The sequence below is a fragment of the Xenopus laevis genome, chromosome 1S, assembly GCF_017654675.1.
Source record: "Xenopus laevis strain J_2021 chromosome 1S, Xenopus_laevis_v10.1, whole genome shotgun sequence".
In the NCBI taxonomy this organism is placed as follows: Eukaryota; Metazoa; Chordata; class Amphibia; order Anura; family Pipidae; genus Xenopus; species Xenopus laevis.
Window position 1 is genome coordinate 13,502,687 of NC_054372.1, and position 17,584 is coordinate 13,520,270.

The following is a 17,584-nucleotide window of genomic DNA, read 5'->3' on the forward strand; positions in this document are numbered from 1 at the left end:
TAAGGCAGGTGCTTGTTTTTGAATTCCAGGCTTGGAGGCAAGTTTTGGTTGCATAAAAAACAGGTGTACTGCCAAATAGAGCCTCCTGTAGTCTGCCAGTCCACATAGGGGCTATCAAACAGCCAATCACAACCCTTATTTGGCACCTCCAGGAACTTTTTTCATGCTTGTGTTGCTCCCCAACTGTTTTTACAATTGAGTGTGGTTCACAGATTAAATATTTTGGGGAACCCTGCCTTAGGTGCATCATAATGTGCATCTTGTGGTTGGGATGTATTGCAGCTATTAACAGGCTAAACAGTTACATCATCCGTACAGGCCCGGACTGGTAATTTACCCTTTCGGGCTCTATTCTGTGTTCAAGTGGGCCGCCCGCTGCCTTATTAGATGCGGCACTACTCTTGTCTGCTATGCCACCTAATTAGTTTATCTTTCAGAATCCCTGACATGCCGTCTGCTTTACGTATACGGCAAGCATGTAAGGACAGAGGGAGGGCTGAAGAGGCAGACCGGGGGTGGGGACTGAGCGACGAGGGCTGAGACTGAAAGAAGTTTTGTGGGCAGCACAGAGATCTGAATGCAGCCTCTTCCGATATGTGAGTATCACATGCTGAGAGCCTGCATACTACTCCTGATGCTGTCCTAAAATGCTCGTTTTCCACATAGTCCTGTCATCCTTCTGTGTTTGAATCCTCCCCCACTCTCTGGCATTAAGTTCATGCAGCCTCCTCCTGTCTCACTGCTATCTATTAAGGAGGGAGCATATAAGCAGTATACACCAGGGTAACACAGGGCTCAGTTTATTGGGGTGTACAAGCAATGCATCTTGGGGAAAGTGGATTTGCAGCACTAAGGAAAGGGGGGATAGTGTAGGTAAGTGCTGCACAGAGTGTATATGGGGGGATGGGAGGTGTATATCAGGGTACAGGGGGATAGTGGGGGGGGATAGTGTAGGTAAGTGCAGCACAGAGCAGGGACCTCAATTCTGGGATGGCAGTGAATGTGATCTACTTAGACTTTGCCAAAGCATTTGATACAGTGCCACACAGAAGGTTACTGGTTAAATTAAGGATGTTGGCCTGGAACATGGAACTCTTGTATTATAAGGGATAATGTACCCCCTACTGTAAATTATAAGGATATTAGAAGTCACTGAGGGGTTCTGTGACCATATAAAGACACAAGGCTGCAGGCTGAGTTATACAGGGAACTCTGAGTATCACTCATCTATTATAAGGGATAATGTACCCCCTACTGTAAATGATAAGGATATTAGAAGTCACTGAGGGGTTGTTCTGTGACCATATAAAGACACAAGGCTGCAGGCTGAGTTATACAGGGAACTCTGAGTATCACTCATGTATTATAAGTAATAATGTACCCCCTACTATAAATTATAATGATATTAGTCACTGAGGGGTTGTTTTTTGACCATATAATTCATTGCAGTTTTAACCCAATGTATGTGTGGAGATATATATATATAGATATATATATATATATATATATATATATATATATATATATATATATATAGATATATAGATATATCTATATATATAAAATATGCACGTGTATAAGTAAAAGACTATAACGCATTTATGTGTGGGCTGCTTTTATTTTTTTTGCCAGGGCTGCTTTTTACTCCCAGTCCGGCCCTGCATCCGTATCTAAAATTTTTATACTTACATCAGATTTGCTGAAATGCTCCAGAATAGAGGGAAGAAGGGGGAGTATCAGAGTGAATCCTAACAAGTCAATCAGGAGAGTCACAAACACTACAGAGATGACTCTGGGAGATCCATGACTGGTTGCGGGCCGAGTCTCTGCCGTCTTGCCTCCCATCATCCCCTCCATTGAACCTTCTCTCTAGCCTGCAAAATAACCAAAGCAGCACATCAGTCTTCTAAATTCTTCCAACGGCTCACCTCCCACACACACTGCGAAATAGGAAGAAAATTAGTGCTGACTCATGGCCCTGAATACAACTCTCAGACAACTTATTGGGCAACATTCCATTGCAGATGTACCATAAAAAGCAACTTCCTTGTATCGAATGCACTCGCTTTTCATACTGAAATGTGCATCATTAAAAACATAAATACATAAGCTGTGTGTGTGTGTGTTTTAAGCACTGCAGCAGATTCAAAATGGCAAAGATTCTGACAAATGATCAGCTCCAGGAAGATGAAAGAAGGAGTAAAGTTACCTGTGATACTGTTACAATTAGAAGATGCTTATGTGAAGCCAAGCTATAGGCAAGAAGCCCCCGCAAAGTCCCATTGTTGAAAAAAAAGATGTGCTGAAGAGCTTACAATTTGCCAAAGAACACATTGACTGGCCTAAATAGAAATGGCACAACATTTTGTGGACTGATGGTCTACGGGCCGCAGACAGTTTGTCAGACGACCCCCAAACACTGAATTCAAGTCACAGTACAGAGTGAAGCCAGCGAAACATGGTGGCACAAGTATCATGGATCAGTTTCAATATATCAAAATACTTGAAGAGCTCATGTTGCCTTATGCCCAAGAGGAAATGACCTTGAAATGGGTTTCAACAAGACAACGACTCCAAAAACACCAGTAAATAAGCAACATCTTAATTCCAGACCAACAAGATTGATGTTATAGTAGAGAGTGACCAGCTCAATCCCTGCACCTTTAGCCAATAGAAAACTTGTGGGGGGACATCAAAAATGGTGTTTGTGAGGCAAAAGCAAGAAAGTCAGAAGAATTGTGGAATGTAACAGGTTGTTGGAAGTTGGTGGACTCCAAGTAACACAGATGTGCAGCAGTTCTCAGAAACACTGTTATACAACTCAATATTAGTTCAGTCATTCAAAGGAAGGCACAATCTTGAAACATGTTTCAGTTTATAGTTTTTTTTATAGTTTTTATAATCTTTGCATCTGTAAAGAAGCATGCAGCCACTACCGTCTTTTGGAATAGCCTAAAATTCCTCTTTCACACATGTGATACATTTCTATTCATGTTTTGATCTGGAACAGAATGTGCAGTGTTCCCAATGCTTTTGCGTGTATGTAAATAAAAGCTATTATAAGGATTTTGACTTTGTTCACTTTTATAAACACACTGCTATTATTCTGAACACAACTGCACCTAGGGGGTGTCAAGGGTTTGTGACCACGTAATGGATTATCAAGTAACTGCCAATCAGGTTCCAGCAGCAGGGTTGTCCCTGAGTACCTGTAACCCACTCACCTCCCCTGTAGTTTGGACATTCAACAATCAGGGTGGGGAAAGTATCAGTACCAGGGCCAAGGGCTGTTAATAGTCCCATCATATTTTAGAAAGCAGTTTCATATTTTGCTGTAAACCCTTGACTGTCCAATTCTAGGTTTTAACTCCTGGTTAGTTTAAGGAAGTTTATTCAAGGTATATTAATCAGACATGAATGTATTACAAATCACAAATTTGTCCTTATAACCCTTATGTCTTATATACCATAACCCTGTCATTTTTAGGGCCCTTTAATGCTATCGTACTCTGTAAACCATCACTACATGCCTCAACCTGAAGCCATGGTTCACTGAAGAGGTACGTCTGTTACTGAGGACCCGAGACTCTGCTTTCAAGGAAGGTGACGAAGTCTCCCTGAGAAAAGCGAGAGCCATACTTTCTCATGCCATCAGAGTAGCTAAGCTCGCATACACTCAGAGAATACACAGCATCTTCCAGGAGAATGGCGACACGCGGCGCATGTGGCAGAGCATCCAGGCTATCACAAACTACAGGTCAACACCATCTGTCTGTGATAGTGACGCCTCCGTTGCAGATGCGCTGAACGACTTCTATGCACGGTTTGAAGCACAGAACAACACAGGAATGAGAAAGACCATCACTCTGCCTAGTGACCAGACAATATCCCTGGCAGAGTGCTAAGGGAACGTGTTGATCAGCTGGCAGATGTTTTCACTGACATCTTTAACATCTCCCTGATCACCTCCACTGTCCCAAAGTGCTTCAAAACCACCACCATTGCCCCCGTGTCAAAGAAGTCATCAGTGTCCTGCCTCACCGACTACCGTCCTTTGGCACTCACCCCCATCATCATGAAGTGTTTTGAGAAGCTTGTCAAGAAACACATCAAAACCCTGCTGCCACCACCACTGGACCCCCTACAGTTCGCATACCGTCAAAATCGCTCAAGACGATGCAATAGCCACCACCCTCCATCTGGCCCTCTCTCATCTGGATAAAAAAAGACACCTACGTTCGAATGCTGTTCATAGACTTCAGTTCATCATTCAACATTCTCATTCCTCAGCATCTGATAGAAAAGCCAAGTATGCTTGGACTGAACACCTCCCTCTGCAGTTGGATTCTGGACTTCCTGACCACAGCCTCCAGAACCACCACACTGAGCAAAAACAAAGCAGATGGTTGTAGACAAAACAAAGGAGATGGTTGTTGACTTTAGGAAGACTAGGAGTGACCATCTGCCACTGTACATCGACGGCTCTAATGTGGAGATCATCAAAAGCACCAAATTCCTTGGTGTCCACCTGGCGGAAAACCTCACCTGGTCCCACAACACCAGCTACTTAGCCAAGAAAGTCCAACAGCGCCTCTACTTCCTGCGCAAGCTGAGGAAATCCCATCTCCCACCATCCATACTCAAAACCTTCTACAGAGGGATTATCGAGAGCATCCTGAGCAGCTATATCACTGTCTGAGCAGGGAACTGCACTGTCATGGAGCGCAAGACCCTACAGAGGATAGTGAAGACAGCAGAAAAGATCATAGGTGTCGCTCTTCCTTCCATCACGGACATTTACACCACTCGCTTCATCCATAAAGCCACCAGCATTGTGGCTGATCCAACACACCCCTCACACTCACTGTTCACACTCCTGCCATCTGGAAAAAGGTACCGAAGCATTAGGGCTCTCACTACCAGACTGTGTAACAGTTTCTTCCCCCAAGCCATAAGGCTCCTGAATATTCAGGGACCGGACAGATCCCTCTCACACACACACTCCATCTGACCTTACTATATACCACAACATTACACAGCCACTGTACAGCATTGTATAAATAAATAGCCAATGGATACAATTGTTCTCTATGAGCACATCTGCACTTTATCATGATATTTATCATATTCTTACTACTATCATATCACAATGATACACCCATCATGTTTATTTACTTAACATATTACATCTTCTTAGTGTGCACTGTGTTGTCCTGTCTTGCAGGAGTTGCATATTTTTGCACTTGCACTTTTTGTCTGTTGTCCGGTACATCTATGTTGTGTGTAGCACCATGGTCCTAGAGGAACGTTGTTTCTTTCACTGTGTACTGTACAAACGTACTGTATATGGATGAAATAACGATAAACTCACTCTTGACTCGACTCTTGCTGGCCATGTTACTGCATCATCATTTATGTTAACTATAAGTATGTCCTATTGAATATCCTACTCTCCACAATTTTTCAACTGGACTTCATTTTTTTTTAAAAATAAAATGTAGAGGCAAAGTGGCCGTCGCTAGCAAAAATTCGGCAAGGGACATCGGCAATGAACTAACAGGTGTAGAGGACAATTTGCTAGTCAAAGCGCTCAGCGCTAACGAAGTTTCACTCAAACAATCGTTACTCCGCAAATTCATCAAAGTGCAAAGTTTCCAATATGTTACCCTTTTCGCCAGTTTGTTTTCACTTGAAAAGATGAAGCTACATCCTCCTCAATCTTACGTGACATAATTTCTTGTGTGCTGAAAAGTCATAAAAAAAAAGACAAAATGCTGGCAGTTTTTCATATTTTAAAGTGGGATTATGTTTAAAAGTTGTTATTGTTAAAAAAATGTTTTAACCATTTCAGGGGTATGCCATATTTGTTTTAGGGTGGGCTCATGTCTAGGACATTAGAGGATCTCTTTTGTCTTTCTTTTGCTTCCTTGGAGTAGCCACTTCAAACAGTTTCACCAGCATCACTAATAAAGACATTATATATAAGCATTAGGGTGTTAATGAAGTTAAGAGAAAGTTTGCGCTGATGAATTTTTGCTGGCGACACTTTGCCAGTGTTAGTCTGCCAAGACGTAATTTTAATTTTGATGAATTATCGTATGCGCTGTGAATGAAAGTCTGGTGAAGTTGTGCAAAGTGTGGCGGAGTCTTCTGAGGCGAAATTTCGCCCTTTAGTATATTTGCCCCATTAAATCATTTAACTTCTTAGCTCCTCTACCTTTCAAACAGGGGGTCACTGACCCCAACAGTCAATAAACTATTGTCTATGAGGCTACAATGTTACTGTTGCCTTAACGGAGACCTAAACCCTTAATTATAAAAACCCTTGCCCCGACCCTACTTAGTCTCCCATCCTTGCTGTTACCCCATGTAAATGCCCCTAACTCTTTACTTACCTCTTAGTGCAGATTCAGGGCATTGTAGTTCACGGGCGCCATCTTCTTCTTCTTCGGTAAACTTTGGGTCTTCTTCTGGCGCTTTGGCAATTTCCGTGACTTTCGGCACACGCATAGTTGTCGCGAAACAGAAGATTGCGTCAACTGCGCATGTGCCGATCGCTTTCCGATGATTACCGAAGAGAAGAAGATGACTGCCGTGAACTCCAAAGCCTAAATCTGCACCGAGGAGTAAGTAAAGAGTTAGGGGCAACAGCTAGGCTGGGGGGGGGGAGCAGGGTCTATGTAGGGTAGGGTTTTTTTAAATTCAGGGTTTAGTTCTCCTTTTATCACTTATCGTTCTATCTAGGTTTTACTATTCATTTTCCAGTCTGTCATTCAAACTGCTACATGGTTGCTAGGGTAATCTGGAGCCAATTGGACAGTCTCCCTCATACTAAAAGTTAGTTTAAAGTTGAACAAAGACAAATGGAAATAATTCCGGGGGGAGGGGGTACCACAGGCACAAATTCTGTAGCAAATAATTTCTATGTGATAAGAGCTGTCAGCAAATACAAGGGTCAGTATCTAGAAACGGTTAAAGATAATAAAACAGGGGTGTATATAGGGCCATAGGTATATGACTTTCCTTCTGAACCTGACCTAATTTAATGTTCAATAAAAAAAAAAAGTTCCCTTAAACATGAGCTGTAGGTTTAACCCCCTCCAAGTACAAGAAACACAGTGAAACTATTCCTGTACTACCGCTCCCAGAATCCTCCTTTCCCCCCCAGGTGCATTGTGGGAGTTGTACAGGAGGAGTATTTAGCCCAGGTGTTTAGCATCACCTTCTCTGCCGCTCTCCCCCTGAACTACCATTTTATACTTAAAGACTTGCCAGGAAACTTCCAAGCTTCCCCTCCCTCAGCCTCCTTTTCCCTCACACAGTCCGCCATCTTTATTCCCGCGCCTCACACTCTCCCCTAGAATTTACAGTCTTCGTGCTAATAGTGTTATACCCCGGTCCTTACCTTCCCCTCAATCCGAATCTGCAGCCCGGTGCCTCTCGGCTCCTCCCCAGCCCGCTCCCTGACTACCGCACATACTCTCTAATTCCTCAGCTCCGCCCCACTGCTCTAACCGGACCCGCCTACATCTTCACCATCTAAACACTGCGTCACACCTTTTTGTCTTTTCTAAGGGCTGTGTCTGTGTGAGTGGGAAGTGTTTGGGCGGCTGCCCTGGGGCACAACATGTCTTGTTTCATCATAGACAATAGTAACACACTTCCCCGAATTGTTCTCTGCTCTGTGCAGATTGGTTAAACCATCAGCTAAATGTTTAATAACATAAAACAGCCTTAAATAAAATAGCCCTGCTGCTCTGGGTCTGGTGTTCCTACCTCACACTGAAGTGGTACCTAGCAGGGTTGCCAGCCAGGTATAATTTCTCAAAACCAGCCAAAGTCGGCTACAAAACCAGCCTAGAGGCACTTCAAAAGTAGCCCAAAAATAGCACAATATGTGCAGTGAAAAAAAGTCTTAAAGGAGAATTCAACCCCTAGGCTCAAAAATCCCTCCCCCCTCCCCCCCAGAGGCATTTGCCAGTTCGGATCTACTGCCAGGGACGCTTCACCAATGAGGCGAACTGAGAATTTCGTCTCAGGCAGCAGCGCCCCACTAGGTACCAGGGGCAGCAAAAATGCCACTCCTGGTACTTTAAGGGCCGCATTTCCGGTTTGAAAACCGGAAATTCGGTTCTTCTAATGCAGAGAGCACAATTATGCTCTCTGCGCTAGCGTTCTGGCCCTCTCTGCCGCCCTCATGGACCCCCTACGGGCGCAAAAAGGTGAGCGCACGGGGGAGGGGGGCTGCAGCAACTGCAAGCTGCCTCAGGTGGCGGAGGGGCCAGGATCGCCCCTGTCTACTGAGCATGAGCCAAAAGTCACAAAGTTTCCGAAAAAGAAATCTGAAACTTTGTGACTTTGCGCCACCAGATGCCGATGTGGATGGATTTTTGAGCCTAGGGGGTTGAATTCTCCTTTAAAAATAAATAAATGTGAAAATATGTCTTTTTAAAATTTTCACTTTCGCAAATTTTTCCATGAAGCAAGTGACAGCGTAACTTCTACACAAGTCAGTCCCATTGCATGCTGGGTATTGCAGTCTTACATTAAACTTGGCAGTTGGCAAATTGTTAAACAAAAACTGCATTACCCAACATGCACGGGGAGACACAGGCTTGGCCAAGAAAAAAACTTTGGCTGGTTTCCAAAGTACAAACCAGCTAAAGGCCCAAAAAGTAGCCCAAATCCGTACCTTGGCTAGTTTGTACTTTCAAAATCCACCTGGCCTATAAATTAGTAGCCCACTTTGGCTGGAAAACCGCCAACCTGACAACTCTGGTATCCAGTCTTTACATGTTAGTACTCTGACTGACTCACTGAACTGTAACACTTTTGTCCCTTATTGACATAAACTCATTAAGGGACAAGCTCTAAAAGTCTCTAAACCAGGGGTAGACAACCCGCGGCTCCGGAGCCTCATGCGGCTTTTCATCCTGCTTGCTGCGGCTCAGTCTTGCGGCTTTGCCTGTCAGGTCGTCTATACAGCCCTCGCAGCTGCTGGTGGCTTCTTGAGTGCGTACACTCAAGTAGCCGCCAGCAGGTGCGAGGGCTGTATAGACATCCCAGGAGTGACAGGCAAGACCGAGCCGCAGCAAGATGATTCATCATGGTCCTTACTGCGGACACACACTCAAGACAAGAGAAGGAAGATCAGCATGGAGCTTCAGAAGCAGAAGTCTCATTAAACAGATGAGAACACTAACATTTAATTGGGCTATTCAGTGTTTAATTTATTTCAAAGTAGGTCTGCACAACAAACTGCACTTCTGTTTGTTGTATTCTGTTGTTGTCACAGTTAAAATTAAAAAAAGATTAAAACTTTTAAAAGTTAACAAACTGTGTCATGTTTTGCGGCTCCAGATTATTTTTATTTTGTGGAAGAGGGGGCAAAATGGCTGACCCCTGCTCTAAACTACAGTATAACAGCCACATAGGGCCGCCATCAGAATTCACAAGGCCCCATACGACAACATTTTCTGCCTCACCCCACAAATTAAAAAAAACTATTGGTGGTCACTGTCCTCCTTAAACATTAAATAAACTTTTTTGGTGGCCAGCCCCCCCCCCCCCTTACAAGTTAAAAATACCATTGGGGGTCAGGGCCCCGTAGAAATTTTAAAAGATTATTGGTGGTCGACTTGTTGTCTAACTTATTTAAATTTTTATGTTATTGCAAATGATGTCAAACTGATGTGTGGATTCTTTTCCCCCTGTTTCCTCCCCACCCCTTTTTGTCTTCTGTACCCCCTCCCAGTTTAAAATACAATAAAGAAAGAAGAGAATTACCCAAAAAATTATTGGTGCTCAGGGGACCCCTTACAAATAAAACAAAAGCATTGGTGGTCAGGGGGCCCATATAAAATAAAAAAACAATTGATGGCCAGGGCCCCCCTTACAAGTAAAAAGAGAGCACAGCACAGCCGGGCCCCACTTTCACCTTAGAGTTTGCCGGGACAACTGACCCTGCTGTGCCCCCCTGATGGCGGCCCTGGGGCCATAACTGTGACAAATTCATGGCAGGTATCTGGAAGTTTTACAGATTTGCGGTTTCTACATTTTCAAGTGTCATATGAACAGATGTCCTTATTGTCCCACAAAAGAGTTGTGTTTGTGTTCAGAGTGTGCTGAAAATGCATCTAGTTGCCAAATAATGTCACTATTGCCACCTTCTCTGGGGGAAATACCACCTTGCTGGGTTGGAATGGACCGGTAGGACAGTGGAGAAAAACCTGGTAAGCCCAGGCCTGCTCCTCCCGCCTCCAATCATGGACGCAAGAGGTAAGCGGCAGAGTCGGACTGGGCAGATGGGACACCAGGTAAAAACCCTGTGGGCCCCTCCTGCCTGGTACTGACTTCCTCATCTCTTCTCCTAGTTCATCTCTTCTAGGGGTAGACAGGGTAGGAGAATTTTTTTTTAGTTTTTTAAATAAAAATTTTACTATGTTGGTTACTTTGTTGGCCTTTAAAAACTGCACAAAGCCGTCCTCCCCAACCCCCTCAGCTCTGTCATTTTTCCATTTAGCGCTCCCTCTTCCCCCCTCCTGCCGGCATTTATCTTTGTAGGGATGTGAAAATCTTAGACACCCTTACACATTACAGGCACATCCCTAGTAATATGGACACCTCAGTGGGTCCTTATGGGGACTTTGTGCTTATGTAACCCCTGCAGTTCACACAGTGTACACCAGATGGCACTGTGCCAGAGTATAAAAGGTTTAGGAACCATGTGTTCTGGGTCCATTGCTTTAGCCCAACCAAGCAGGCTGGAAGGGAATGGGTAGTGCTGACCCTAGGCGCCTTGGCCCTAGTAATTAGACAGCTATACTCGTTTTATAGATCGCTCTAGGAGTGATAGAGAGGTTATTTAGTTGAGCAGCTCAAGGCTCCACCGAGGAGATTAGAGGATCCCAGGGTATTACTGACCCAGAGTATGGAACCAAGTGTTGAGATAGGGATGTCAGGAGTTCCCCTAGTCTGCCACTGGAAGATATCCTGAAAACTGGGCAATATCCATCACATGCTGTCAACTTACTCTCTGCTGTATATTCCCTAGCCTGTGGGGATTCAGCCTATACGTGCTGTGAGTATATGCTTCCTTTATGCTGCTGTGTATGTTCTAGACTCCATTGTGGATCGATGTGCTAAATGATCTATGTGATATTGTTCAATAAATACAGTTCTTTGTTCAACCGTTAAAGAACTACTGGCGCCCATCATTGTGCTATCGCACCAGGTTACAGTTACATTATACCCTGCCTCCACCGCGTTGCGAGGGCTTACCCCTGAGAAAGAGAGCTCATCTGTGGTCTCAGCCCACAAAGGAAAGTAGCTTAAACTGCCCTAACACAAGTCAGTTTACTATAGCGCTACACCTTTATTTTAGTTTGGTGAATCAGGATGGCACATGCACAGTGGCTACAAGTGATATCACATTATCAATTGCCGATGGGACCAGAACTTATGCTGGTTTGGCTCTTTCTCACTCACACTAAAGAAACATTGCAGATCAATTGGAGAAAGTTGGGTGTCAGTTTGGAGCAATTTTATGTGGCACTGGCTGGCTGCTGGCACAGGTACACAGTGGGGCTAATAATTTAATATGGCTAATGGCTGTACTTGGACACTGATTCTCTGTTGCTGGCACAGGTACTTGGGGGCAGGTTCTGCGGGCTAATGAAATATTTAATATGGCTACACTGATTCTGGGGATACTGTTCAGGGGATCCTGGTATGGCTCTGGTTCGCTTGCACTGGAGAAGGTTTAGACAAAGTTTGGAGAGAGTTGTTGGACCAGTTTTATGTGGCACTGGCTGGCTGCTGGCAGAGGTAGTGGGGGCTAAAAGAAACATAAATATTTGATGTGGCTTCACTGATGCTGGCACAGGTTCAGGAGGTCCTGTTTTTATATGGGCTCGCTGCTGGCACAGGTACACGGGGCTTTAAGTGGGGCTAAATAAATGTTTTATTTGGCTGCACTGATACTGGCACAGGTGTTTGGGAGAGGGGCCTGGTAAAATATTTTATGCTGCCGCAATCATGGTTTAGAGGGTCAATCAGGAAGGGAGATAGGCTAAATATTTTATTTGGCTGAATTGGATGCTGGCATACATTCTGTTTTTGTTTGTTTTTTTTAAATCTTATCAGCACATTATCTTTTCTGAGGTTTATACTATACATACACAGGTGCAATAACATGACACATGCTTTTTCTTTGCAGATTGATATTTATTAGTTCCATCTTACAATGTTGGCATTGGATGTGGGTGATTTGTGTGAGTGTGCTGGGGAGGGGTTCTGCGCTAGAACTGTTATGAATGTATAGGTTTTTACGTCATTTCTGTAAATCATCTACAAATGTTGCAAAGGAAAATCACCCTAAATATGAAAGCCAGAGTCTACTGAACAGTTTGATGCCCAATATGCATAGATTTACCAAAGTATGTGGGCTGTACTGGCCCCAAATTAAAAACACGCATATGAATTTTTACGCCTGCCCACTCAGCTTTTGAAACAGAGCCCCCTGACTGCGTATTATGTGCTGCAAGACCCCCTAATGTACAAAGACCCCACAGAAAACTATATATTTTTGGCATGTACACATTCTGATGAATCCAACAAGGGAACAGATGCCTTGCTATAACAAAGCACCAAACAGCTTGCTAAAAAACCACCAAACAGCTTTGCTAAAAAATACATAAAAAACAAAAATGCAGGGATAACATTTAAATAAAACCACAAAAATTGTGTAAATCAATGAAATAACAAAATAACTGATCACACAGTGTAATTAGTGGCCAAAATAGATAGGCCAATAGTCATGCTGCCAAACTAAACATAATTACTACACATAGGGGCACATTTACTAAGCTCGAGTGAAGGATTCGAGTGAAAAAAACATCGAATTTCAAAGTTTTTTTTTGGCTACTTCAACCATTTGAAATGCCTATTTCGACCTTCGACTACGACTTCGAATCAAACGATTCGAACTAAAAATCGTTCAACTATTCGATAGTCGAAGTATTGCCTCTTAAAAAAAAATTAGACTACCTACTTCGCCAACTAAAACCTACTAAGCATCAATGTTAGCCTATGGGGACCTTCCCCATAAGCTTTCTAAGCATTTTTTGATCAAAGGAAAATCATTTGATCGATGGATTAAAATCCTTCGAATCGTTCGATTTTTCCTTCGATCAAACTAAATGCGGTAAATCCTTCAACTTCGAATATCGAAGTCGAAGGATTTTACTTCTATGGTCGAATATCGAGGGTTAATTAACCCTTGATATTCGACCCTTAGTAAATGTGCCCCTTAGTTCACTACAGGTGAAACAAGCCATGCTTACTTGCAGTTACAAAGCATAGCCATTGGAGTGAACCGGTGGTAATGCAGACAGCACAGGACCATCAGATCCCTGTTCAACTTCAGACCCCCTAGACCTTTGAGACCCAACGCTAATTGGCTTTGTTGCTTTGGTTGAGCCTCCACCTGAGTTTTCCCAATTTTTTTCAACCCTCCCAGTCTGACCATGTTTCTGGTGGTCTACATTACTGGGAGGGGGGGGGGTTAGCCCAAGGGAGGGGGTTAGCTCAAGAAAGGCTGTTGACAGTGGTGGAACCACTGCACTGAGATGGGGGCAACAACAAGGACTATTCTGGAAGAAGTACATATTTTCTAGGTTTCCAGGGATCTCTCAAGGTATTAGGTGTCCTACTGTGGTATGATAAAATATATTTTAGTGTACACAGTACTTCCTAATATTAAATATCCTCACCTCTACCCTACTATTTATTTCATTGAAAATGTGTGGGTTCTGGATAAAATGAACATCTTAGCTAATGGGTTAGCCAACATAGTGTGCTACAATTATTTCTTAGTAGGGATATATAGCTGGAGAGGAACAAATTTTATTCCAAATTATTACACTGACTTTTTTTTCCTGGGCCAGCATGGAAACAGAGGGCTAATTGAAGAGCAAAATGCAAAGGGTGATTTGTTATGTCACTACAGAGAATTCTAAAAATATTTGTCACTGAGGTGCCAAACTTGAAGAATGCTACATGCTGTCAACCCATTTGTACACTTTTATTGGATATTAATTGAAACCATACATTAGAACTTGAACAACTGCAAGGTATTTAACACATTCCTGTGTACAGTATAAAAGCGATGTTTGTGCTATTGCTTGGTCAGTTCTGAAACAAAGACCAAGTGCATTGTAGGCAAAAATGAGAAACGCTTCCTACTCTAAAAAATCTCTGGCTGTCAATGAATCCAGCAGGATGCGTCAAAGCTCATCTGGTCATGATAACTTGTCTTTTTCTCAGGGCCAGGAAGGGATTAAGGAGATTGTAGAAGAAGCAATTCCTAAGGTCCGCATTTATCGCCCAAATGAGAAGGAAGAACTTCAGGAAGTGAATAACCGCTTTGCAGGCTACATCCATAAAGTCCATTCTTTGGAGCAAAAGAACAAGGCACTGCGGACTGAGATTGAAGAGTTAACTGTCCGCTTGAAAGAAAGGGGTCCTTGCATTTCAGATGAGTACGACAAGGAATTCAAGGAGCTCAAAGACCTGATTGAGAAGTTAACCAAAGAAAAGGGCATGGCTGAAATTGAGAGGGGAAATCTAGAAGAAGAAATTGATATTTGGAATGCAAAGTGCGATGAAGAACTTATCCTAAAAGGTAAGCAATATCAATCAATATCAAGCAATGACCATTCAGTGCTAAAATTGAGAAAGTTGAAGGCATGGTGGTATTTTCCCTAAAGTAATATTAAGGTAGAATGATGGAAGTTGGAAGGATTACCAACCTTTCCTTTAGTCTAACGCTACACAACCAATTTTATCAGGGAACTCATGCTAAATCTCTGTAAAAAATGTGTTATACTCTCAGTGGAGGTCTTCCGTTGCCTATTCTGTTAAGTCACAACAAAAGTTCAGCTCTAGGAAAACACAAAATTGTAGTCCCAGATCTTCTGACATTTTTTACCATTTGAAAATGCTTTTTTCCCCACAATTTGGGGAAAATCTTGGCAAAATAAAAATGCAATTTAAATTTGTTTGTCCAACTTATTCAAATTAAAACAATTGTCAAATAAGACCTGTCAAGCGTCTATTAAAGTCAATAGGAAGTTATTTTCAACAATCTTGAGAAAAACATATATTGTGCTTGTAAAAAAGCTTGATTGAGGGTAGTTTTTTCCCCCATAATTCAGTTTTCTAAAACAAAACCCACATTTAACAATCAGTATTAATAATTTTCCTAATGTACATAATATGATAACTATATCAATTATATTACAGGAAATATATTATAAAATATAATGCAGTGTTTAAAGAAAATGAATGACACCATAATTAGCATGTATCTCTTGTTGCTCCTTTTTCTGTATGGAATTTTCCACCCAGCAACATGTAAACTCAGTAGTAATAAGAAGGAAAACTATTGTCCTTGAGACTAGGAATCAATGACTTATGAAGACTACAGCCATTGTCCTTAAAAAAATCAAGAAATGTATGAAATAATGGGTTACTGTATAACAATATAAAATAAAGTATGGAAATCTTTATTTAAATACAGATATGGGACCTGTTATCCAGAATTCTCAAGATCAGGGGTTTTCCAGATAACAGATCTTCCCGTAATTTGGATCTTGATACCTCAAGTCTACTAAAAAATGATGTTAACATTAAATAAACCAATTAGACTGGTTCTGCTGCCAGCAACAATTAATTTTATCTTTGTTTGGATCAAGTACAAGGTACAATTTAAAAAATTTGGATTATTTTATAATATGAAGTCTATGGAAGACGGCCTTTTTGTAATTCTGAGCTTTCTGGATAACTGGTTTCCAGACAATGGATCCCATATCTGTACTATTCTTTTATTGTTTAGTTTTACTACTACTATCAGTATAAAAAAACTCATGAAAAATGTTTTTGGAGCTATTCATTTATATACATTAAATATCACAATTGCATTCTTCAAAAAAATTTTTAGCAAAAATGTAAAAATCTTTCTGGAAACTGCCTATTTTAATGTAAGATGTACCTACCCAGCTGTGTTTATTGAGTTTATGTAGAAATATGGATCTATTGACCCTAGGTTGAGCATCTGTAAGTTACTCTCCAGTAACGTATCATTGTGGGCCTGGGTTGGGTGGAGAGAGGCCTTAAATATGCACTGAGGTGAGGTTTAATGAGATAAGTAGGACCCCTGGAATAGGAAGTGGTACATTCATTATTTGAGGATGGTCAGCAAAATTATGTTTTCTTTTGTATTTTTAAACAAACCATAAAGTTATCATGTAATGTATTTAAACATTTTCAAAGAGAAGATGAAGAACTCTAGGAAGTTACAATAACAAGACCACAACTATCCGAAATAAGAAATTATATTAAATCTGTGTAGCATTAAAAATAAGAAGCAATTTAAACATAAAATATTGACAAAAATTGTTTCATTTTAACAGGTGAAGCTGAGCAGACCCTGAGAGAATTCCGTCAGGATGTGGATGACGCAACCATTCAGAAGCTTGAACTGGAGAGGAAAGTTGAGCAGCTGGTGGATGAGATTGAATTCCTTAAGAAGCTTCATGATGAAGAAGTGGCTGATTTACTAAAGCAGATCGAGGAATCGAAGGTCTCTGCAGAACTCGATACCAGTCGCCCTGACCTGGCAGCAGCAGTTAAGGCAATACGTGCTCAAATTGAACAGGAAGTCACCAAAAATATCCAGGATGCAGAGAAGTGGTATAAAACCAAGCTTGGTTCCCTAAAGGGACAGGTCTCCAAGAATGAAGAAAAAATGAAGACCATCAGGGAGGATATCAGCAGGTACTCCTCTCAAGTGTCAGATCTGCAAAATGAAATTGATACCTTGAGGGCCCGCAATGAAGCTTTGGAGAAGCAGTTGGAGGATATGGAAGCAAAGCACCTGGAAGAAGTAGCAGCCCTGCATGAAATCATCGCTCATCTAGAGAGTCAGTTACTAGAGACAAAGGCTGATTTAGCACGCTATCTGCAAGATTACCAGGATCTGCTAAACATCAAGATCAAGCTGGATGCTGAGATAGCAGTCTACAGAAAACTGCTGGAAGAAGAGGAACAAAGGCTTGGAATTAAGACTGAAAGTGAGGGTAAGAAATACTAAAGTTTTCTAGTGTTGGGTCTTACTATATATAAGCATATTAGTGTTACAGTGATGTCCATGTCAGCGAATGCAATTGTCCTGGTGCAAACGTGTTTATCTTGAGGGCCCAAAGCTCAAGTTTCAGAACAGGAAGCAGTCATAAGGCCTCTTCCCCTGCAGGTGTTTTTTTATGGGTTGAAAAAACCCTTACCTTCCACCATTCCATGGGCACGTGTAACCATGTTCATGATCGGCCCAGGTTATGCACACATTGGTCCATTATGCCAAGGCCACCAATGCATCGTTTACCCCAGAGCCTTTCTGGCCCATGGATTCTCCAACTTTTTCACCCAGACCTCACATAACACATTTTACACTTATATTCGGCTAAAGGACATTATTGGTCTCTGAGAACAAGTCTCAGAACAATGAAAAGCTCCTCTGTAATCATAT

General features: G+C 42.1%; 2 protein-coding genes across 4 annotated transcripts in view; one reads left to right on the forward strand and one right to left on the reverse strand.

Annotated features, from left to right (window-relative positions):
- The window catches only part of mfsd10.S (major facilitator superfamily domain containing 10 S homeolog), a 44,023-nt gene extending 36,471 nt beyond the window's left edge, over window positions 1–7,552 (reverse strand). Inside the window, exons 1-2 of one of the 3 annotated variants that reach the window (XM_018235916.2) lie at window positions 7,406–7,552; window positions 1,690–1,874 (exon numbers count right to left, since the gene is read on the reverse strand). In XM_018235916.2, coding sequence (XP_018091405.1) covers window positions 1,690–1,857 — 168 coding nt within the window. In that variant the 5' untranslated portion in view covers window positions 1,858–1,874; window positions 7,406–7,552. 3 annotated transcript variants of the gene reach the window in all.
- A 6,660-nt stretch (window positions 7,553–14,212) lies between these two features.
- LOC108706522 (vimentin) lies at window positions 14,213–17,152 on the forward strand. The gene is made up of 2 exons (XM_018243017.2): window positions 14,213–14,683; window positions 16,473–17,152. The coding sequence occupies exons 1-2, from the start codon at window positions 14,227–14,229 to the stop codon at window positions 17,150–17,152; spliced, it is 1,137 nt and encodes a 378-aa protein (XP_018098506.2). The 5' UTR covers window positions 14,213–14,226.
- The last annotated feature ends 432 nt before the right edge of the window (window positions 17,153–17,584 follow it).